Below are 24,306 nucleotides of genomic sequence, written 5' to 3' on the forward strand. Positions count from 1 at the left end.
GTGAGCTTTTCAACTCTGAACTCCTAACCCCCTCATCCAAAGAATACTCTGCACTCTGTTTGCTGGGCTTCTGAAATAAGCTTTATTGGGAGCAAGGATGCAGAATTCAGTCCTTCTTGGCTGCTGCTTTCCTCATTGCGGCCAGGACATTGCTGAGTTCTTCACGCTTCCTCTTGGCACGAATATGAGTCCCTACCTGTGAGGATAAGAAGCAAAACATGGTTGGCAACCAGACCAGAAAATTGGCAGAAAAGAGGATAGATTTGTGTGATGGAAGCTGCGCAGAGAATACACTGGTTAGAAGAAAAAAATCATCCTGGCAAATCACTCTGAATTTGCTGACCGATATGTTAGAGACCCAGACTGATCCCCTTCCCCTAAATCTTCCAGAACAAGCAATACATTCTGGAGAAAGAAGAGGCCAGGCCTTAGAGATGCTAGGCATGATTGCTTGAAACATGGGTGGGTAATTTATCCAGTCATCCAATGCCAGATGACTTAATTATCTTGGCTCCTTTGGGCTGCTTCCCAGCCACCTTGACAACAGCTGTCAGTTATTTTTGAATCAAGGAAGGCAGCTCTTGAATCAAGCTCAACTCCCCATGATTAAATGGACAGATCCATGCAGTTTTCTCCATAGCAATACCAACAGGGTTTGGTACTGTCTAATTCTGGGATTCTTTTTCCAACAGCCCTGACAATTTCCTAGAGGTCTGCCATCCAAGGCCAACCAGGCTCAGTGCTGCTTAGCTTCAGGGCACCAATGAGACTGGCCAGGCTAATCTTGGGTACAAAGAGGGCAAATCGGCTCCCTCCTCACCTGGAACTGTGGATTTTTAAGATTCACAGGACAAGCTGGAGCTACCACTGATAGCTGTGCTGTGTGATGTGACCTCTCCTTCCAGGTGCTCTACTCAGTGGCAATGAAAATAAGAGGGCAGGAACACAATGTCCTACATAGCACAAAGGAAACCCCTCCTTCTGATGGCTCTATAATACATGGAAGCCGTGGTTCTGTCTTGAATGGACAACGTTACAGACTCCCAGTGACCCACCATCTACTCTGCCACAGCACTCACCCTTTTCTTTATGAACTTCAGAGCTCTCTTGTCTTTGGAGACTTTGAGCAACTCCATTGCTCGTCTCTCGTACGGCGCAAAACCACACACTTCTCGGATCATGTCCCGTACAAATTTAGTATGTTTGGTCAGCCGCTGTGGGGAGGGAGAAGAAAAAAAAAATAGTGCAACAAATTTCCATAGCAAGGGGGCTGCGGTTATTAGAAAAAATAGTCCCTGCTTAGGGGCCTTCTACTTTCAGCATGCACAGACCCAGAGGCACATGCTTAAAGCCTTCCCTAAGGTGGTGCCATCCAGATGTACAACTCTCAGAGTTCCAAGGCAGCATCAGAGTAGGAAGACCACCTTAGACAACATGGAGAAGTCTCTGCTCCCTAGGAGCTTATGATCTACAACAATAAGAAAATAAGAACAGAGGAGGTAAGTCAAAGGCCTGCTGTCCTACAAAGGCAGGCTGTCTCCATCCAGAGACACTGTGACACAGACTGCTCCAAACTCACCATTTTACATGCTGTGATCAGAAGATAGCATTGGAGGAACAAATCTTGAGCGATTTACAAGCATTGCTCTACACTAGGTAATGAAGTTCTTATAGGGATCACGAGCGCCCAGCATAGTGCCTGATAACTATGATCTTTATTAAGAACAGATATTCTTAATAAAGAGAGTTGGGAGCAACTGAAGGTAAGGATTTGTTTTTCACTCCCTGCCATCTTTATTCCCTTGAATGCCTTGGCTTCATGCAAATCTGCATCTTGAAGTAACAGACCACTTGGCAGCCAATGCTGCATGATGACAAAGCAGGGAGAAGTGAGTGTGTCAGGTGAAAGTGTGTACTAAGTAGCTGATCCTACAAGACATAAAGACTGAATGTATGTGGTGTGTGGAATGAAAAGTGGTAGGGTGATTCTTCATGCAAGAATTGTGAGTTTAAAGAAAGATTTGTATTCTCAGGGCCCTATTCTACCTCTGCCTTCTATTCAGCTTCCTAGACAAGGTATGTGCCTCTTAGCAGCCTTACTATGCCTTTCTGTGACATGAGTTTCTCTTGAGGCAGAACATTGGTTTTATGTTTTGGGGCATGAAGTCTCTACTATATATTCAAGACCATGGAAAACGTACCTCTTGGGGAAGGTCAAGGAATGGGTTTGGATTTTAGAGCTCATTCCCCATGCCTGTCTTGTATTCAGCTTCTTGAACAACTCCCTTGGTTTTTAGCCCCAGCAGCCTGTCATTCCATGAAATTGCTGTTTTGTATTTCTTGCCCAGTGGGTCATAAAAGTCTACTGCATTTCACGCCCACTAGATGAAAAAAGCTGGGGAACCCTAGTCTGATCCACTGTACAAGCATCTCATTCAAGTAATCTCCCACTGCTTAATACAAAAGCTGTTTCTTTGCTGGCTCATTCTTCCAGCCTATTTAAACAAGAGTACAGGTAGTCCTCGCTTAATGACTGTAAATGGGACCAGAATTTTGAGGATATTTATTTATTTATTAAATTTGTACGCTGCCCATTTCCCCCACAGGGTGATTCTAGGCGGCTCACAATTAAGGTAAAACCCGAAAACGGTTAAAAATATAAATATCCACCTTAATTAGTTACAAAGTCAAACTATATAAAAAGATCACATACATAAGACTAAAAACATTCAAGATGATGGGGGGGTAGAATCAATTATCCCACAAGCCAATTCTGATGGTGTGAGCCCCCATTCGGCCCCCAGGCCATCTGGCATAGCCAAGATTTCACACTCTTCCTGAAGGCCATGAGAGCGCACCGCACCTCAGGAGGAAGGTTGTTCCACAGAGTGGGGGCCACAGCAGAAAAGGTCTTCTTCCTAGATCCCACCAGTCGACATGCACCTTCTGCCAGAACGAGTGGGGCGGGCTGATGTAACGGGAGCGAGACTGCTCTTCAGATAACCTGGTCCTGTGCCATGAAGGGCTTTAAAGGTAATAACCAACACCTCGAATTGGACCCGGAAGCAAACCGGCAACCAATGCAGCTTGCATAACAGAGGTGTTATATGGCCCCCCGGGGGCATTCAGAACTGTCCGCGCCACTGCATTTTGCACCAGCTGTAACTTCTGGATACTCTTCAAGGGTAGCCCCATGTAGAGTGCATTGCAGTAATCCAACTGGAAGGTGACCAGGGCATGAGTGACCATGTGGAGAGCCTCCTGATCCAGGAAGGGGCGTAACTGTTTGCAGGTCATTAAGGGAGGACCTCACATGACCAGGACTTGTGACTTCCTGCCGGCTTCCAACAAGTAAAGTCAACGGGGAAGCTGGCAGGAAATTGCAAGTCTGGTCACAACACGCCTTTTCTCAGGCGGCTCGCAAGCAGATCAGTGGCTGGGTGAGTGCTACAGAGCGCAAGCAGGGGGAGAAAAAGAGGCAGGAGTGGGAGCAACTTACAGGATTGATTTGCAACCTTCCCTGCCAGCTTCCCTATTGACTTTGCCTGTGGGAAGCTGGCAGGGAAGGTCGCAAATGGCAATCACATGACCATGGGATACCGCAACCATCGTGTGACCCAGTCGCAAAGTGCCTGAATCGCAATTACATGACCATGGGGATGCCGCGATGGCTGCGACTTTGAAGATCGGTCGTAAGTCCCCCTTGTTCGGTGCCGTTGAATGGTTGCTGAACAAGTGGTTGCTAAGCGAGGACAACCTGTACTGATTTTGAAGAGGGCACTTCTTACACAATATTTGAATGTGTGATCCTGAAATCCGTACTTTCTTTTAGAAGAACTACTCCCATCTTCATTTGGAAATTGCCTTGATACAGATCAGACTGCCCATTTCATCCAGTGCTGTCTACTCTGATTGCCAACAGTTCACCAAGGTCTTGAACACCTGAAACTACCCTTCCTATTTCTGTTGCTACCTGAGGCCCTATTTCACTGGAGATGCTGGGGGCTGAATACGACACCTAAGTGCAGAGCTATAGCCCTTTCCCATTAGAATCTTGTTAGCCATTTTTTCATCCATTCAAGGCAACCCTCAAATAAGGTCAAGCACAACTGTTCCAGTTATCCAAAGGCGATTCACAATCAGGAATAAATAGGGCTTGCAGAGTCTGCTGCTTGACAATCCTTCTCCCACCTGTTCCAAAGTCCAAACTTACCCCACGGCGTCGACAATGTCGTGGTTTTGACACATTCTTGGTCACTTTGTGGCCTTTGTTCAGGCCAACGGCCATTGGATATCGGATTACCATGGCTAGGAAAGAAAAAACAGGGAGCGATTATGATTAGTTGTGTACTCTTTTATTCCACCATTCCTCCAAAGAGATGAGAGTCAGCATGGCCTTCCACTCATGCCAAATGACTGATCCAGTATCATCTCCTGGGCTCTGTGACTGAGATTTCAATCTGTCCCTCTCTGCTCCCAGTTCAACTTCCTAACAGGGCTGTGCAGCATTTCAGATTTGAAGGCAAGAAGGTGCTTTGGAGTACAAACTGTCTTGTTATTCAGTCGTTAAGTCGTGTCCGACTCTTCGTGACCCCATGAACCATATCACGCCAGGCCTTCCTGTCCTTCACTGCCTCCCTGAGTTTGCTCAGTTTCATGCTCATTGCTTCAGGGATGCTATCTAACCATCTCATCCTCTGCCGTCCTCTTCTCCTTTTGCCTTCAATCTTTCCCAGCATCAGGGTCTTTTCCAAAGAGTCCTCTCTTCGCATTAGGTGACCAAAGTATCTGAGCTTGAGCTTCATTATCAATCCTTCCAATGAGCAATCAGGGTTGATTTCCTTTAAGATTGACTGGTTTGTCTGCAGCTGTCTGCAGCTCCATAAATCAACATGTCTTTTCCTGGGATCACACTACAGCAGTGGAGGGTAGCAATACGAGCCCAGGAAAAGATATGGCTGCAACTCCTTGGTTGCAGAGACATGCTACATTCATGGTCTCGTGCTCTGAAGGACCTTTTGCCTTCAGACCTTCATAACTACAGTACTTATTTATACAGTACTGATGGATTTACTTTCTCCCATTTATTAGTCTTCTAACAAGTTTTTGGAAAAAAACACAGTTCTATTTCAACAGTACAACACCCCAATAAAACAGTTGTATCAAAATGGACAAATTTAACTTCTAACCTCATAATTTAATATATTGAGGATTACAAAATAATGCTTGACTTGAGAGAACAGAAAACTTCTTTCCTGGCATCAATATTAAACAAGGCATTAGACAATTAACAGCCACTGGTGAAAAACTGCACTAGGCAGTTAGCTACCTTTCCACAAACTGAAGGCAGTGTAGGAAAAAAAACTAGTTATTTAAAAAGCACCAAAGATCAAGAAACATACCTCTCAATACCAGTTTTTGGGAAACAGAAAGGAGAGGATGCTTTGCATTCATGCCCTGCTTGAAGGATTCCTCTGGCAGGTCAACATTGGAACAGAATGCTGGACCAAATGACCCTGGCTGGGGAATTCTGGGAGTTGAAGTCCACACTTCATGTTGCCAAGGTTGAGAAATACTGATCTGATCCAATACAGCGGTTCTTATGTAGATCACCATGTACAGATTAAGTTACTGCTTAAAAGCAGTCTGAAAGTGCACCAGCTACTGAAGGAAGTGGAAATTCCACTAACGTGTACATCTATTCACTAAGCTGCTTTTTCTCCAGTCATGTAACTTTCTTTAAGCAGAGAGGAAAGCTTGCTGTGGGGTTTAAACTGGAAATGACAAACACTCTGCATTTGGATGTCTCTCCCTGATTAAATGGCAGTACAGGTTGGGGGACGTTGGGAGGGTGAGTAGGAATGAATGTTCACTAGTCTACTCTTTGAAGTAATGTAGCAGGTTGCCACAGACCTGATATTTTTGCTGAGAAGCTGAGAATACACAAACATGATTATTGACTCAGGAAACTACAAAAGAATCTGGTTCCCTTTTCTCCCTTTTAAAACACTCCACTCTACTGTTTCTGGTTTGTATTATTCTTGATTATTTATTATATTTATAAATCGCTTCAACCTTAGAAGACTGTGACATACAAGAAGCAGAGGCCAGAAGGGGCTCGTGAACGCCTGAATTACAGACTTAGGGGGAAGTAATCCCCTCTTATGTTAAGATGCTTCCCAGTAAACTATGCATTGACCACTATGCCTGTTGCCATCCTAAATCCTACTGTCTTTCTACAAATCGTGCGATTAGGCACGTTTTTAGATTTACTAACTGAAACGAATTTAAGAGCCGTTTATTCTGTTCGGGTACCCCGTGCCTTAAACGCCTGGACTTTACTGTAAGGACCCAGACAGCCATTGCGAAGGCGCCCTTATGACACGATTTTGTCCCCAGCCATCTCAGGCTTCGACAGCCCCCCTTCCCCCAGCCCGCCTGGCATTTCCAGTCCCCCTCGACTGCTTCCCGCGGACGGATGGACCCCGATCCTCCAGAAGCCTCCACCCCCGAACGAAGGAACTCACCTTCGAGAATCCTGCTGCTAAGACCGCACCGGAAGAGGAAAGGCAAAGCTGCGCGCGCAACAGACCCCGCTTCCGCTACAGTCATCCAGAACCATAGAGGAGGCTACAAGGGCTACTGGGTTCAACAGGAAAAAGCGGTCGCTTTTTCAATCCGGGTCAGGCGAGAGCGATGAAGACGGTGACTATGGAGGCTGGGCTGGGTTCCATGCCGGTACCCCGTGCAGAACTGAAGCTGGTCCGACTGTTGAGCCGTTGTGAGGCGATGGCGGCCGATAAGCGAAATCCGGACGAGTGGCGGTTGGAGAAGGTCCGGAGGGGCGCGTGGGATGTCCCAGAGGTCTCCTGTAGGAATTAGAGGCACACGCGGCGCGTTTTTTCATAATTGCAGGCAGAAATTTGAGAAAATTTCTGTTTGTGTGGTAGCTCTGAGTGGCCTGCCTGCACTGTTTGGCAGAACCGCGACCTATCCTATTAAATAGACAAATGGATTACTTGCTCGTTAAGTAAGTGATTGTTCTGTGCCATTATATTCTTTTATGGCAGAACATTTGCAACGTTCAATAGTCTCTGGCAGGGCTTTTGGAACCCAAAGTCAAATCAAGCGTGATTCCTAGTGACTATGTGGACATCCCATGTTAGGGCTTGGCAAAAATATGGAAGCAGTTTGCTACCACCTTCTTCCAGTTTTTTTTTTTTTAAACTTCCCAGTCTGATTTGCAGCTGTGGAATATTCTGGTCTCCCATCCAAATGCCTACTAGGTCTGATCTTGCTTAGCTTTTTCAAATCAGCCTAGCTTAACTAGGTGCTCCTGCCTGCTGTTATGTTGGAAAATACTCTTAGTTTTAGCCCAACCTGTAGTATCAGTGGCTGCGCTTGCATATTGTGCTAATGTGTGGTTTGCTTAGCTCAGCTTATTGAATAAGCTACAATTTGCTCTGGTTCACATAGTATATCACACCATAAATCATGATTTACAAACCACAGTGGCTGGTTTGCATAGCACACTTTGAACACACAAGATCAAACAAACATGATTTTGGCTTAATACAGTGTGTGAACTAGGTCAGTGGAAGCCATGTCATAGAGTTTACTTATTTAAAACATTTGTATAGCTGTCCATCTAAACCAAACTCTGGGTGGCTTACAAATTGTAAGTGATTCTTTTCCAGAACCATTCTGCCTTACAATATGAGGTAGTGATTTTGCCTGTGTGGACTGTATATTAATGGGGTTAAAATACAGGGATTTCTATTTTGGACAATCATAAGACTGGTGATTTAGAGGTAGGTCTTTTTTCAAATATCCATGTTGTGATGCTGGCAAAAACCTCAACTGGGGATTTTTAAGTATTCATATAGTCATCAAGAGCAGTGGTGTCCTCGTGTGTGCTTTACAACTTAATTCATAGTTTCATTTGAAAGAAATGGAGCCAGGTAAAGGTCTGTGGAGGATTATAAGCACAGACAGAAATCTGTGCATATATTCTAAGCTCTGGTTTGTTTAACTGTAGTTTACTGGATGAACTTAATTCACTGGATTCACATAATTGCTGAGCCAAGGAACCACAGTATGTTATGTGAATCAGGTGAATATTTAAGGCATTTATTATGATAGCCCATTGTAGACGCACATGATTCAGTTGGAAGTAATAAGTGCATTTAACAAAGAATTAAAAATAACGGGTATCAAATAATAAGTGTTCGCGTACACGACACAATATGGCTGCATGTATTATGTTGCCAGTGTTCTGAAAGGCTGGTGCCTCCTTAATACTAACATGCTGTACTTGTCCTACCGCTGCTGTTCTGTTTGGTGTTGTGCTTTGGTCCTCAGAGCTCTCTAGCACAACAGGAATCTTCTCCAGAGAAAAAAGAAAAGATAGCAAATTACAGAAGATTTTGTATCCTTTTAAGAAACATAGTGTTTAAGATAACATGTTAATGCCCATAAAGTACAGGCTGGGCAATTAATTTTCCCAGCAGATTCAAGTAGAATAACTAGGCAGTAAATTTTCATTGTAAGAATTAGCTTCCTCTGGTATGTGTTTCTCCTTTGCCTTCTGATCTGAGAAGATTAGTGAGTTAGTATCTATCAACTATATACCGTAGATTCTACAAAATATATGATGGTTAGGCTGGCAGTCTCCACTGGGTGTCTCCCTCAGTCCAACATACAGCTGATAACTGTTCTCTTCTGTGTTGTCCTGTGGTGGAAGAGGTGGGAGGAAATGAGCCTTTTCCAATATCAGGTTGCCACGTCATGGAGTCCACTGAGAGTCAGGGTGGTGCAGATCTTGGCCTTGAATGTGGCAACCCCCATTCAGATCCATGCTGTGAAATGTGTAGGATAGTCACTGCCAAGAGACTTTCTCTTAATTAAATCCATCTTGGAAAATGTAGGTGTAAAACTGCCGATGTATTGCTATAATTTATGAAAGCCTTTTTAACACTTGGCTGAAAAAGGCCCTGAGCATGGCTTATGAAAAATTGATTTAAAAACAGACAATTTCTGCCCCACAATCTAAAGACATGCTGAAAAAAGGGAAAACAATCAGATACAAGCATCAAGTTGTCAAATGCATAATTTTAATACTGACTGGCTGGAAAAGAGTGATCAGCTGACCATCATTTGTTTCCCTAGGAGTAAAGGAAGAAATGCCCTTAATAAGTAATGACACTTTTTTTAGTTCAGTTTTGCTTTGGTTCTTGAGCATTCTGAGCCCCATTATATTCTATTATTTAGTCAATAGTTTAATCCCAGATCCTTTCAGATACCCATTCCTATTATTTCAGAATGTATCATGGAAGGAAAAAAAAATTCTAAAGCACATAACATACTTGTGTATTTCATTGCCTGTTAACTTAGTTCATATGTCATTGACACGGGCTCAGGAGTCATGATTTAGAGATGTGTTGGTCAAGATAACTGCCTGTTGTGCAGCCTGTTCAGAAACTAAACGTGATTATGAGGTCATTGGTTAACTGAGAGCCAGATTAGATGCTAGCAGTGAAAACATAGTACCATAATGTTCTGAGACTGAAAGAGAATCCAGTTTTATTATTCTGCAGGCAGAGAATCACATTCTGCAGGCAGAGAAGAGAATTTATATGAAATGTAGGGCTGAGGAATTTTGGTTATTAGCAAACTATGCTTAGTACACTGGGAATAATTTTGGATCATGCTGCCTTAGGATGTAGTTTCTAGATAACTACATTTACAAAAAAACCCCTTCCCTCTCTCTTTTCTGCAGATTGATATTCTTGAACTGAGAGAGTGTTATAACACTTTAAAAATAAACACATGTATTATGATGTAAGCTTTTATGAATCATAATACAGTAAACTTCATCTGACTATATCTGATGAAATAGATTATGTATTTAACAGTTTTGTTAGTTAATATTTATATTTAAGGTGACACAAGACCTAGTCATTTTTACTGTGGCATGCTAACAGAACTACATCTCTAGAAATCCCATGTATGTTTACTCAGAAACAAGTTCTGCTGAATGCACTGCGAGTTAGTGTGTATGTTTGCATTGCAGCCTTAGTTTTTCTAACTGGTAGAATATAGCCAGGCGCTCAGATGGCTTTTAAAACAAAGGTGATGTAAACTGTAGATTCTTAGCAGATAAATCTTATTGACAGAATGTTCTGTTCAGAGGCAACTTCTGAGTTTCAGTGACTGGAATTAAAGGGAAGTAGCTATCAATCTTATAGCTAGAAAAAGAACGCTAGAGTTCATGGACTAACCTTGGTCTGATTCATCAGGGAGCAGCCACTGTGAATGCCACCTCTTGGCTATCTGTGGGCTGCTGTTTCTCTTGTCGGTGCATTCTGGAACTCAGTTAAGATGGTGTCTAAGGCTTTGATTCACATCACTAGGACTGGGCAATCTATGGGCAGCCCCTGTAGCGCATTGAGATCCCACCATTGGAATTTGGTGGCAAGGTATCTGTGAGGCAAGAAACACCAGTTTCTAGCCATAGAACGCTCAAAACATCACAGTGTTTTCATAAGACCTCCTGCAGCCCCCTGAACTTTGGAGATTGAGGTACAGTCCCCAGGCTGAAAAGATTGCGCAAGTCTCTTTTACACCATTAGCCTCCTACATGAAGCCTTAAAATAGGCCTAGTTCCAATGAGAAGGGATTCTCTTCTCTTTCCCGGAGATTCAGCATCATGATTCACCAATGCCAGAGAGCAGCACACTGGCTTTACCAGAACTGGTGAAGGGATGCTTCTTTGTTCCAATCTGTTCCTTGGAAGGAAGGAGATGTCCAGTTTTGCAAAGAGGCTTCCAAACAGGGATCTACCTATAAACAGCCCACCTCTGTTTTACAAGCATTATCTTTTTCTCTCCAGTGCCCAGAGAAGCATTGGCTCCAGTGTAGCATTGATGCCCCAAGGCTTACTTTTTTTTCTTCTTTCTTTCGTTTTCGGGAGACGTGTGGATTTCTATGTGCTGCTAAGGGTGAGGGTGGCAGGCTGGAGAAAAAGGTAGGGTTGCTGTTACAGTTGGAAGTATATGCTTTCATTTATTTTTTCCCCTTATCTATCTGCCACCTTCAGGCATATCAAGCTCTGGAAAACTGGTTAGGTTTCAATAGAACAGAATATATGTAGTTCAGGATTGAACTATGGACTCCTTGGCGCTCTCTGAGCTTGGTTGTTTGCTTGCAGACGTTTCATTACCCGACTAGGTAACATCATCAGTGTTAATGAGTGTGGGGTTTGCTCCCTGTTCACATATAGTAGTTTGCCCTGCCAGTGTTGGTTGGGGGTGTGATTTTTCTCCTTAGTAGTTCCTTGATTAGGATATCATTTTCTGCTTGATTATTTGTCTGGTGTTAGTCCCTGCTTATCTGGGTGTTGGTTGCTGGAGAGGATGTTTCTTTTTGTTTCCTTCTTAGCTTTTTTATTCTCTCTTTTGAATGGTGTGTAAATGTGGTTTATCTCTATGTGTCTCTTGATGGCTGAATATGGCTGCATATAAACAGAGAGTAACCCCACACTTACTGGCATTGATGATGTTACCTAGTTGGGTAATGAAATGTCTGCAAGCAAACAACCAAGCTCAGAGGGCAACAAGAACTCCACAAACTGGTTAGGGTTGGCATTTCCTGAGTCCTTTAGGAGCAACAGATTGTGTCCCCCAAGTTTCTCACCTGAGAAGGGTCCTTTCAAACCATTGGTTTGTGGTCCACTTAAGGCTGCATTTTGTTCTGTCCTCACTACAACCCTGTGAGGTAATGCTACAATTGACAGCAGCACAGCCAAGGCTACCTTTGAGCTTCATGCTTTAATGTATTACTGGAGGCTAGATCTCAGAAGGTCACATTTGGCTGATTTGTGCTACAGTTACTCAAATGTGCCCTTTTGTTTTCATCTTAGTATGTAGCTGCTCTGGAGGAGATGTTACTCACATTGAAGAAACACTCCAGGTGAGTTGCTATTTCTGGAATCTACATGGGTCTGCTTTGGGCACTGATCGAAGCAGATCCAATCCAATTTATAGTTCTAAGAAGGTGAGATAGGATAGATAGTCATTAGATAAACTGGAATTTGAGGGGTTTATGTTCAGAGTTTAATGCCAACCTGTTAGGCCTCTTAAGATTCTGTATTTGCAGGGAATATTCAGCACTGTGTAGTAGTCAATTCCATTTTAATTAGGTTATTTTGGCAAGCACATACGTGGTAATCAGATTTCACTTCTTGCTTCTAGTTTCCATGTGCCATACACTGCAAAAGATTATTGGAAATGAACCTGGTAGTGAGCCAGAAAGTGACAGTACAGAACAGGAATTGGTGACAATTCTTCCATTGCCTGTAGAGAAAACCCTGAATCACTGTGTCATAGATGGGAAATGTACAGCTTAAATTCCCATCATCCCTGACCACTGGGCATGCTGGGTAAGGAGATGGAGTTGGAAACCATAAACACATAGGATACCAGTTTTATGCTAAGTCTTTTTTTTTTAATGGCGCTAAAGTTGCTGCTGAATTGAACCATATCTTAGTCCCACTTCTTCTTAGACCTTCCCAGCTAATCCTGGTGGCTTTTTCCACTTCATGAGGACGGGAGAAGAGAGTGAGGTGTAGAGGAATATTTTTCTCTATGGTTCTTGCCTCAGGTTTGTTGTTCCCTTTCAGCAAACCAGCTCCTGAAGTACTGAATGAATATTCTCGTAAGGTGGATTTCTTAAAGGGCTTGCTAGAAGCAGAGAAATTGGTAAGGTCCTCTTTTGTGGTTTTTTTCTTTTTTAAATCTTTTTCAAGATCCTCTGTTGTGGTGATCCTCCATTCAAAGAGGGTCAATCACTAGGTTTCTTAGTCAAGTGCCTTTCACTCTCTTTTTCCCCCAGTCGTCATCATCTGAGAAGGCACTGGCAAATCAGTTTCTGGCTCCTGGTAGGACTCCTACCACTGCCAGGGAGCGGACCCCAGCAACGAAAACTGTGCATCTACAGACCAAGGCCCGCTTTATGGGCGAGATGAGGAATGAGCTGCTTGGTACAGTATGTCTTCTTGGCCATTTCTAAAATCACACCTCGAAAAACAGTCCCTCTTAATTTTTGCCTCTAGGCATCAGTTTGTCCAAGCCTCTTTGTACTGCTTCCTTCATCCCACCTCTCTCTGCCTTCTTTCTCTTTTTCCCTGTTTGTTTTTTGGGTGGTGTCTTCTACATATAGGTCAAGATAGTTAACTGAGGGAACTTGGTCTCTTGATCTAGGTGAAGGTAGTCAACTCTTTATCTTTGGGGTGAAGTGGTATGTTACTCTCTCTTTTATGGGCCTAGAGGACCTGACGTTATTTGGCAGAGGCCAAGAGATTCAAAATCACAAAGACCTTTCTCCAACCATTTATTTTTTTACTTTTTATCCTGCCTTTATTATTTTTATAAATAACTCAAGGCAGCAAACATATAGAATATTCCTTCTTCCTCCTATTTTCCCTGCAACAACAACCCTATGAGGGGAGTTGGGCTGAGAGAGGGTGACTGGCCAGAGTCACCCAGCTGCCTTTCATGCCTAAGGTGGGACTAGAACTCACCGTCTCCTACTTTCTAGCCTGGTGCCTTCACCACTAGACCAAACTGGCTCTATTTATTTCTGAACTCTTTTTATTTCTCCTCCCTTTCTGCCTACCCAGGACCCTTCCTATATCAATGGTAAGTGTTTACTGACCATTCCGTATATGCAAAGACTCTGGAGGTTGCCAGACAAAATATTTAACTCTCCAGCATTATGTAATATAATACATTATTATTTATATCCTACTCTTCAATAGATATCCCACTGATTTCCCATCTGGAGCTGTAGCACTGGGAATTCCCAGGCTGATCACCATGCTCAATTGCCATCTGCTTGTCTTGAAAATTCCTCCCTGTAATCAGGAAGCCATATATACCTGCTGTTGTCATATTCATGGCCCATCAGCAAATACTGGGAAAATGACATTTTAAGCAATGTGCCCCTTCTCACCCCTGATTCTGTGTCAGCTTGCCTTTTCCTCCCTTACTGCTGGCCTCCCCCTTATGCTTAAAAGTGTGGTGTAGTTTCTGTTTGTATCTTTGCATTTTGATTTATATTTTTAAGGTTTACTAGATAAGCTGATTTCCAGGGCAGGAGCATTTGTTCATTGCTTACAGAAAATTTTTTTTCCTTCATAGATTTGGAAGAGAAAAATTTAAGGAAACGCATGTGAGTATTTGGAAGTTTCAAGGGGAGGAGATTGGGGAAGGAAGAGGAGGTTAGGAATGGCAATGTCCAGAATTCCAACTATATAAATACATTGAAGTTTCAGGGAAATGGAAATTGGTAAGGGAAAAGGGAGAGTAAGAGTGACAATAATTTTGCCCTGTCTAGAGTTCAAACTAAACTATGTACAGCAGCTTAGTTCCATGGTTTTATGAGAAACCCAGCATGGTTTTGTCTTATTTCTGTTGGGAGATGGAAAAGTTCAGAGAGTCACGTTCCTCAAAAACCCTCCACTATTTTTCCATCTCCAGCTTGAGATGGAATCTGCTGCAGTTGGGTATGTGATTGCCTGCTTGAATCATATCCAGGTTTATACCTTGCATGGTGGAATGTAGAGATAAATGCTTCTCTGTGGACCCCCTCACCATTCTGTATATGTAGAAATGTCTTAAAGACAACCCATTAGATGAAATACTTTTGTATGTTGAAGTGGGATACTCAGATAAGAATGCAGCTGCATTGAATGGCCCCACCACACACTGCCCACATGATGTAGCTTTTCTCTTGACCTGACGTGGGCATTTAATATCTTCTTATCCTTGCTTGTGTTCTGGGCCTTTTATGAAACCTCATGAAAGCCAATTGTTTACAGGTCATCTTTTTAACGTGTACCAATAAGGAGATTTCTCTCCCCACAGGACTCCACTTCCTGATGAGAAGCAGTCAGCTGCTGAACTGGATGCAGTCCTGCAGCATCACCACAACATCCAAGAGAAGCTAGCTGAAGAGATGTTGCACCTGGCACGCAATCTCAAGAATAACACTCTTGTAGCCCAGAATGTGATTAAGCAAGATAACCAGGTAAGGCCTGATCCCCTCCCCACAACTGTGCACTCTACACAGCTATTTTGTAATTGTGACTGATTCTGGGAAAGTGCTTGTCCTTGTCAGAGCACTAAGGGCAGAGGAACAGCACTGTGAAAGGGCACTTGTTGGCATGGCACTCAAGCACTATAGGTTGCCCCCTTTCCTGAAATAGCCTTTTTTGTTGACTTCTCATGTGTGAATTTACCCAAGGATGTAATGTGGAATGTGCCTTCTCCTGCACCTGCCTGCGTTTTGCTGCTTTGCATTGACACTTTATTGTTTGTTTCAGACCTTGACCCAGTCACTCAAGCTGGCTGACCAGAACTTTGAGAAACTGAAGGCTGAATCTGACCGCCTGGAGCAGCATGCCAAGAAATCTGTCAACTGGCTCCTCTGGCTAATGTTGATCATTGTCTGCTTCATTTTCATCAGCATGATCCTGTTCATTAGAATCTTCCCCAAACTAAGATGATGTCTGGGCTTTGGTCAGCAGCAGCCTGGCACCTTAGCTTATCTTGTCCTCTTCATTTAACCCATCAAACCTTGCAGTGCTCCTGTAATTTGGTGAAAATGCTCATTGGGAGAAAGTTCCCCTGCAACAAGTTCGTGGAATCTAACCTAAATAACCTTCACGTTGGGGAACGTTCTCCTCCTGCTTGAAAGACTGAATAGGAAAGCTCCTTCTGCATTGTTATAGCAGGATTGAGCAACTTATGGGCCTTACGCAACAGCCCAGGAAGTTGTTCTTTTTGTGGCCCAAAGCCCCCAAGAGGTGGCACAATATTTTATTTTAAACAACAAAAACAAAAGGGGAAAAAAAACAATAGAAGTGGTGCTTTAGGACTTGGTGTACCTATTTAGAAGCAAATAATCCCCCAAAGAATTTGGTGACCCACAGTGGGGGCAAAAATAGTAACAAATCCCCTTGTTACCAAAAGTTTGCCATTCCTGATTTATAAGCCAACAAAGATTCTCCCAGAAGCAACAGGGAGCACAGTAGGCAAGCTGAAAACCTGTGAAAATAGGATGTGACTTGACTTACTGAGGTTGGATGGGCGGGGAGGAAGAGGTAATACATAGCTGTTCCTAATGACTTCTCTTTGACAGACCACGTCTCAAGCTTGTGCCTAGCAATATTGCTTCAGTCATCAGGTTCGTCGACAAAATGCTCCTTAACATACAGCAACCCAAGGCTATAGAATAATTCCCAATTTTCTTTTCTTTGGAATGCTGAAATAGTCCATCATGAATATATATATTCCACGTGCAAGTGTGCCATTACCTGCTTGTGAGGACTATGTACTTTGGGAAATATGATTACATTTCTAGGTGGAAGTTCATGATGGTGATTGACAGTTAACTGACCATGAGGAATAAAAGTGTGTCAGTGTTCTTTGGAGTCAGTGCTGCTTCATGGGAGTTAGGCTTCCCTGAGGACTGTCGCGTGTTCTTTCCATGTGTTTTCTGGCCACCACAAATGTGGACATTGCGGCAATTTAAGACTGAGGGCAGCGTACCCCTTTTTCATCTGATACGTTCAGCCAAAACAGGTTGTAAAGGAAGAATTTAGATTTGCCATTAGAAGGTAGATTGGACCTCACGCAAACAGATGTAAGCTTGTGTATGAATTCATTGCCAGCTAGACTGGATGTTATTCCCCTCCACATTCCGAAGCGATGGCAGGGGGAACAAGGAAGTGGGCAGGGGAGGTGTGTTATGGGCATTTTCTCATTAACAGCAATCCTGAAAGTACAGCACCAGCAGTGTGGTTAATAATCTGTAGGAAACAGCAACTCCCCCAATTGGGCCTCCACATTTTAACTTGGCATTTACACAGCAGAAGGGATGGGCACAAAAGAGTGCAATCCCTTCAGGGAGAGGAGTGTCACTGCATTTTCTGCTCATAAAGCTACCGCGGCTGTGTGCTGTAATGCTGAGCCTGTTCTCCCAATTCCTACCCCCTACTTCACCAGTTAAAAAGTGCTGACTTGGAATCAACTCATTAAGCTGTATATGAAGCTGGCGGTTAACAGGAATTGCCTATATGTTTGTTGTATCGTCAGCTGCCATGCCACAACTTGCACATTATGAATTATTGTAGCTGATTTACTCTCATGCAAGTCGCCTGCAAAAGAGATTCTGAGGTGAAAGCTGAGCCTTGCAAACCCTGAGAAGAGAGCTTTGGTGCTTTCCTAGTGTCATGAACACAGGGCAAGATCATGGAAATGTCAAGCTGCTAGATCAGAATATAACTGATATATTTTGGATATGCTCGGTCAAAACAGGTTGTAAGGGAAGAATTTAGATTTGCCATTAGAAGGTAGATTGGACTTCATGCAAACATAGATGTAAGTTTGTGTATTAATCCATTTGTCATGTAGAATATAACTATACTTTAGCCTTTGCTAAGAGAAAAGAACCAGTCTAATACCAGATCAAATCTTGGTTCACCAAGTCCACTGGAGTTGGGCAGCCAATACATTTAAGTAAAATAAAAGTCCATGTGTTATCTGGATTGGCAGTTCTATAGGGCGTTCAGGAGAGAGGCCGATCACCATCGCCTATCAGGGATTGATCATGAAACCTACATGCCACCATGTGCTCTACCGCTGCGTGATGATTCTCCAGAACTTTGTTTGCTTTGGCAACCTGGTTCTGCCATTTCCATATTTGCTATTACTGCCACAATAGAGGATCTGATATTTCCTGTCTTAACTAAAAAAGCTTTTGGAAAGATTTTCCTTGTATAATAGGACAGGATCTCCATCCTTCCTGCTGCTTCCCATCAGTAGCTAGGAAGGCTTGAGATGGAAGATGATGTAGATGTGTACGTGTTTCCAGACTTAGTACTTGCCAGGTGTCTTGCAGAGCAGGGAAGCATGTTCCCAAGCTTTCAGTTATAGAACTGGTGACAGACAAGGATATCCTCTAGCTTAGGAAGTTAGATTTGGGAGGAGGATGTCAGATATGATAGCAAAATGGCAACATCAGTGCTACTGCATATTTCAGGAAGTATCTTTGCCCCAATTCTGTAGGAAAGTCTTTGCAAAGTGCATACATCAAGTATCATCTTGAATTAAATTATTTGAAGGAATCCAACTGATCTCTCCAAATTTTAATCTGGTGATTTTGCCCCATGGTGCTAAAGGTGATACTTGTTGATTCTTGAACCCTGCAACAAACAAAAGGAGAACACTGAAAGTTTTGCACGTATGAGATTCCTGATTAAATGTGACTGTGGGTGAAGTTAGGCGTTCAATAAGAAACAAAACCTTATGTTGATTGGGAAAATGGCAATAAATCAGAAGAAAAAGAAAAGAGGGAAATCTCAAAAGTGTGTTGTTGCTTGTGTGACATAGTTGTTCTACTAAAAAAAAAATGAAATCACCCTAACCAAGGGAAAATTTAGTTATTATTAGATGAGGGTGGGCCTGGCATGGGAATTGCCTTCTTCCTTCTTTGCTGCCAAGACTGCCCATTACATCTCACATCATGGGAGTTACTTGCAATGAAATGAATCAATTTCATGTATAAATTCAATTGTTACTTGCTCCAAACAATTGTATAGTGTGTTATCTTGAAAACTATTTGTGCAATAGTTGTTTTGTGTCACAGTGGGAATGCCTCACAATGTCAAATCCCAGGGTGGTGGTCAGCTTGATGAATATCACAGGCTGTTTTAGAAAAGCAGGCAGGAAATCCTATGGTGGAAATTCAGGTATCGTGCTACTTTGGTATTTGGGCTGATTCCTGGACCTTACCACATTGACAGTATGTTCTTTCTCATCCGCTAAGTTTTCTAGGTGAGTTGGGATGGCTGGCAGCTCACTAACAAAGCTAGCCTCAAATCATACTATAAGAAACAAGAAAAATTTAACCCATCTATAGGATATTCTTTGTGGTAAATCAGAGCTGAAAGTAAAAGCTATTCAACAGTGTAGCTAATTACGTGAAGAAATGGCAGCCCCCCTTTCATTGGATATGTTCAGACAGAGATTGAATTTATTGAAGGCAATTTATTGAATTCATTGGGAATACTTTAATTTGGATTCCTGTGCTAAAAGGTGGGGGGCTTGATTGTCTAAATGACCCTGTCCAATTCTTTGATTCTATGAAAAGGGCCATTTTGGCCGTTGAATCCAACTACCCTGTTCCATACAAGAGTCAGAATTGAAGCATCCCTGATAGATGGCTTTCTAACCTTTGTTTGAACATAATGAAGGGAAGCCCACCACTTCTTTGGGTAATTGTCTACATTATTGAACTGCTATTTCTAAGATTAATTCAGAATCCAACTTGAATATTATATGTCCTAGCCCAGGAATGATGGGACAGGTCTCCTGTCTTGGAATCCTACAATCATTGCTCTGAGTTTATTAAAATTCAGGTTTTTAAGTCCAAGGTGCACATTCCACTATATTCAGCTTTAGTTTCCCTTAAAATCCATTACATTTTTGCTATTTTGCCTAAGTCTTCCATATGGAATTTGAAGAAATCAAGGATAATTTATCTTTTTGTGCTTTCCTTCACCCTCTGAAAGAGAAAATTATCAAGACAAATTAAGATTTCCTGGATGGAGTATGTTTAGCAGAGTTTGTCTCCCAATAGATATCAGCATAAAGAAAATTCCCTATCGCACTTTGTGAGATCTGCCATTTATCACCAGAAAGTATCATCCACACGTTCTCCTTGATTGGACAGGCAACGCTAAGCACCTCTTTCTCTAATTCTTCTGTTTATTATGAACAACTTGCATACTTGTTAGTTTCTGCTACATTTATTAAATTATTTTGCCTTTGTACATGAAGAGCTTAAGTTCATTTTATCTTCCATACTCTGAGCATTACTGTATAGTCAAAAGGTATAAATTCTGCCAGTGTTCTTTCTGATTTTTCAATAAATAATTTATTAGGTCACAATACACAATCCTTTAAAATGCACAGGTCTTTATTTGAGGTCTTTATATCAGACTTTAGGATTCAGTTTTAAGTCTTCTTATTAAAGTTTGTCATATTTCAGCCAAACATGTTACTCCTCTTTGTGAAGTGCAACTGATTTCATGCCAGCAGTCCAGCATCCAGACAACTCGGACGGTAACTCCAGAAACCAAATCTCTCCCACTGATAGCATTTATATAATCAGTCTGCAGTACTGTATTGTTTCTTGTTCCAGGGATTTGGAAAGATGGATGAGAATGTCACCTGATCCTCCAGGGTCTTCCTGCCTCGGTTACTAATGGCCATGGTGATAGTTTTAGCTTTCCTTTCTTATGTTCTTTATTGCCACATGAATCAGTAAACCTTGGGAGCTGATCTCTCCCATCCCCATTCTTGGCTGACAGCCCACTTTTTGAAGTGATACACTTAAGAATTTGAACAAAACACATTACTTAACAAATCATGTTGGGAGTTGTTCTCTCACATCCATGTTCCTGGCTGACAGTACACTTTTCAAAACATCATGATTTGTCAAGTAATGTGTTTTGTTCAAATTCAACAAAACACATTACTTAAATCATGTTCAGGCCTATGAATGTGAATACAGTAAGTAATAAAGAAGTGGAAGAATAAAGAAATGGCAACTGTTTCCATTAGTTGCCAGAAAATAAATTACAAGATAGTGAATGGAGCATACGTATCTAAGGATCTTGTACAGCAGTAGGGAGATTCTTGTTAATAAACACAGATTGCATAGAAAAGAGGAACAGAAATCCTATGATTTGTCCTTGAGTTATTTGTTCTATGATTTATTTGTTTTCTTGGCTATCCATGGTATTCTCAACGACGACGTTCCAAAGCTTGAGTATTTTTTCTATCCTGCTTTTTCAAAGTCCAGCTTTCACTTCATAGAGTGTCACAGGGAAAATAATTGCCTGCACAATTTGATTTTGTTGTAGAAATGTTATTGAGTTGATAGTTTTTCCAAGGCCTCCCAAGTGCTAGTGTGTGGTATATTTCTTGACTGCTGGTTCCTTTAGTACTGATAGTTGATCTTAAAAGGCAGAAGCTGACTACCATTCCAATATCTTCATTGTCAGTTCAAAGGTTAGCTGCTGTGCCTGTTCGCGTTAGTTTGGTCATCTTTATTTTTAATCTTAGCTCCACTTTTTCACTGTGCTCCTTGACTTTCATCACTGGAGCTGGCAGATTGTTTGTGTTTTCGGCTATCAAGAGTAATGCCATCAGCATAGTACAGGTTCTTCTTGTTTTTTCCTCTAATTTTAAAACTACACTAATCTTTTTTTCAACCCAGCTTTCCTCAGTATATATACAGCATATAGAATGAATAAATAGTGGGAGCCTTGTCTAACTTGTTTGCCGAACTGGAACAGTCTGTTTCACCATGTTCTCTCCATACTGTGGCTTCCTGACCTGTGTATAGGTTTCACATGAGGGCAATGAGATGTTCTGGGATTCACCTTTTCCTAAGCCTATTCTACAATTTGATATAGACAACAATCAAAATCCTTTCTATAATCAATGAAGTACATATTGACTTCTTTTTGGTATTCTTTAGCTTTCTTTAGTGTGCATTAGCAATAACCTCTTGTTCCTCAGCATTTTCTAAAGGCTGCTTGAACATCTAGCATCTCCCTTTCTGTGTATGGCTCTACACACATTGGATGATCCTAGAATTATTTTGCTAGCATGTGAAATTAGCAATACTGTATGATAGTTTGGACTCTGTTAAGTTTCCTTTTTTTTGGTACTGATACACCGACTGACCTCTTCTGTTATTCTCCAGATTTTCTGGCACAGTTTGGTTAGAATCTCCTCCTCCTCCTCCTCCTGCTGTCGCTTGTCATGTTTCTGTAGGTATTCCATCAATTCCTGTAGCCTTCCAACTTAGTAATGATTGCTGATCTAACTTCATCTTCTGGCACCAGAGATTCTTGTAAGTAGGGAATATCTTCTAAGGTATCTTCCATGTTGACATCTCTACTCTACAGAATTTCAATACATTCCTTCCACCTTTGTTTGATCTTCTTTGAATTGGTTTATATTTGTCTAGTGGCATCTTTTGGCATACCACTGAAGCTGGAACCTCCCTCTGAGTTCAGAGACCTTTTGGAAGATTTTCCTTGTTTTTCCATGTCTGTTTCCTTCTTCAATGTCTTCACAGATATCATTGTAAATATCACTTGTCTCTTCTAACAATTCTCTGAAATTCTTTCTTGGGTTTCTTCCTGAGATCATTGTCTGTCTTGGCTTTGGCTTTTCTTAGCAATTTCCATCATTTGTTCTGATATGCAGTTTGCTTTCTTCTATTTTTTTATGTTTGGCTGTCTGTTTTCACATTCATCCTTAACAGTGCTTTCATTTAATTTCATAGTTCCCCTGGTTCTCTATCAGTGAGGTTCAGGATTTCAAAGTGATGCCGGGGTAGTGCATACACCGCATTGTGGCATTCCGTGTGCGATGCAACAAAATAAACAGCTCACAGTCCGTTGTAGCAAAACTATATAGACCTTTACTGCACAATATTTACAGTAAATATTTACAAGCAGAACTTACAACTACAGTCAATATTTACAAGCAGAACTCCAACGTCCAGCACTCCAACACCCCACGCCCAACACCCATGAGGCATTGGGTTATATACCTTGGTTTGTGCTGTGTCATGCCACACCCTACAGCTGTGAGCACTTGGTACCCTGAGCTGGCAGAGCTGATGAGGCAGCTCAGCTGTGCTCTGTCATTCACAGAGACAAAAATTCCTACTTCAGGGTATACCCTGACGCCCCTCCAGTCTTTTTCAGTGTGAATACAAATCCCTCAAGCCTAAATGCATAACCATGTCCCAGTGCTTCTGCCTGCATAATGGTTTTGTCATAATGTCTGCCACGTTATGGTCTGATATGAAATATACCAATTTTATCAACCCCTTATTTACTGCCTGACAAAAATTCCTACTTCAGGGTATACCCTGACAAGTGATTCCTGATGTTCTTTTTGAATATGGTGGGTATATGCTGGAAACTGGCACCTTTCAAAAGTCACCTTCAATCTTCTACTGGCTTTCCCCTGGTGTCCTCAAATCTCCTCTTGAAATACTAATGGATTGCAAAGCTGTGGGATCCAGCTGCTCTGCATCTATACAAATTGGGAATAATTTTCTGGATCCATCCAGGTGAGAAACAATTCTAGTAATAGAGAGTAAATTCCTGAGAGCCAGTGTTTCCCTTTCCTACATGTAGCCGCATTTATTTACAACATAAGTAAATAAAAATTAAAAATGCGGAAGTATCAGCAGGGTGTTTTACACGTATAGTGGGAAGTATGTTCAAATAGGTTGTTGTCTGTCAACTGTTAGTAAAAGAGAATATAAATAATATTTTGCTTCCCTCACCTATAAATATTTTTGTCTTAAGAATTTAACACCTTCTCCTAATTATCCTTTAAAGGTGGGTAGGAAAGACTCCATTCTAAACAAATTGTGGAATCCTTAGTGCTCTCTGAGCTTGACTGACTGCTTGCAGACATTTAATTACTTGACTAGATAATGTCATCAGTGCTAGTTGAGTAATGATATGTCTGCAAGCAACCAAGCTCAGAGAGCACCCAGGACTCCACAGTTCAACCCTGAGCTATATATATTCTCTTCTAAATAAATTCTCTTATCTAGCTTGACACTAAACAATGTAGAAATTATCTTTTCATGAGGATTCCTCTGGAGTTAAAATAGGAAGATGAACAAATACAAATTTATTTCCAGATATAGCACTTCTCCAGCTGCTGAACAAGCCACTGAAAAAATCAGTGACAACAATCAAACAAAACATGAAGGAAAATTATTTCTTTTCTAGATGGTTTTTCTAGACCAGAGTAGATCCAAAAATTGGGAATGATTTATGCAGGAAGTCAAGGCTGCATACTGGATTCATGGAGGAGGTAAATAACCAAGGGCTGAGAGCTAATGTGGTGAATGAAGTAGAATTTGGCAGATTATGCAGAAGAAGTTGATACTAACAAAGAAAAGGTTTATATGTCACCACTGCAATTTAAATATGACCTATGAAGTGTGCATGGCTGCATGCCTGACAATTTTTCATGAAGTTAAAATCTAGCTAATGAGATGTTGAGATCCAGTTTGGTGTAGTGATTGAGGCATCAGGCTAGAAACCAGAAGACCAGGAGGTCTAGTCCCGCCCTGGGCACAAAGTCAACTGGGTGACCCTGCGCTAGTCATTCTGTCTCAGCAGTAGGAAGGAGG

General features: G+C 41.9%; 2 protein-coding genes across 2 annotated transcripts; one reads left to right on the forward strand and one right to left on the reverse strand.

Annotated features, from left to right (window-relative positions):
- Window positions 1-58: 58 nt before the first annotated feature.
- Window positions 59-6,671, reverse strand: RPL36 (ribosomal protein L36). The gene is made up of 4 exons (XM_007431692.4): window positions 6,528-6,671; window positions 4,214-4,308; window positions 1,080-1,214; window positions 59-196 (listed from the first exon to the last, which is right to left on the reverse strand). Exons 1-4 carry the CDS (start codon window positions 6,610-6,612, stop codon window positions 107-109), a joined length of 405 nt encoding a protein of 134 aa, XP_007431754.1. The 5' UTR covers window positions 6,613-6,671; the 3' UTR covers window positions 59-106.
- On the forward strand, window positions 6,616-20,072 carry USE1 (unconventional SNARE in the ER 1). The gene is made up of 7 exons (XM_007431693.4): window positions 6,616-6,834; window positions 11,921-11,970; window positions 12,680-12,758; window positions 12,892-13,039; window positions 14,199-14,229; window positions 14,925-15,087; window positions 15,383-20,072. Exons 1-7 carry the CDS (start codon window positions 6,697-6,699, stop codon window positions 15,563-15,565), a joined length of 792 nt encoding a protein of 263 aa, XP_007431755.1. The 5' UTR covers window positions 6,616-6,696; the 3' UTR covers window positions 15,566-20,072.
- Window positions 20,073-24,306: the final 4,234 nt, after the last annotated feature.

Source organism: Python bivittatus, unplaced genomic scaffold, assembly GCF_059951505.1.
Source record: "Python bivittatus isolate LINGU-HERP-01145 unplaced genomic scaffold, Pbiv_v1 ctg000580_np1212, whole genome shotgun sequence".
NCBI classification, from domain to species: domain Eukaryota; kingdom Metazoa; phylum Chordata; class Lepidosauria; order Squamata; family Pythonidae; genus Python; species Python bivittatus.

Excerpts from the sequence above, each read along its gene's own strand:
- RPL36 (XM_007431692.4), bottom strand. The coding sequence starts at position 6,612 with ATGACTGTAGCGGAAGCGGGGTCTGTTGCGCGCGCAGCTTTGCCTTTC. Across the intron at positions 4,309-6,527 it reads TAGCAGCAGGATTCTCGAAG|CCATGGTAATCCGATATCCA; the intron begins GTGAGTTCCTTC and ends TTTCTTTCCTAG. Across the intron at positions 1,215-4,213 it reads GACATTGTCGACGCCGTGGG|CGGCTGACCAAACATACTAA; the intron begins GTAAGTTTGGAC and ends CCCTCCCCACAG.
- USE1 (XM_007431693.4), top strand. The coding sequence starts at position 6,697 with ATGAAGACGGTGACTATGGAGGCTGGGCTGGGTTCCATGCCGGTACCC. Across the intron at positions 11,971-12,679 it reads ACATTGAAGAAACACTCCAG|CAAACCAGCTCCTGAAGTAC; the intron begins GTGAGTTGCTAT and ends GTTCCCTTTCAG. Across the intron at positions 14,230-14,924 it reads AAAAATTTAAGGAAACGCAT|GACTCCACTTCCTGATGAGA; the intron begins GTGAGTATTTGG and ends CTCTCCCCACAG.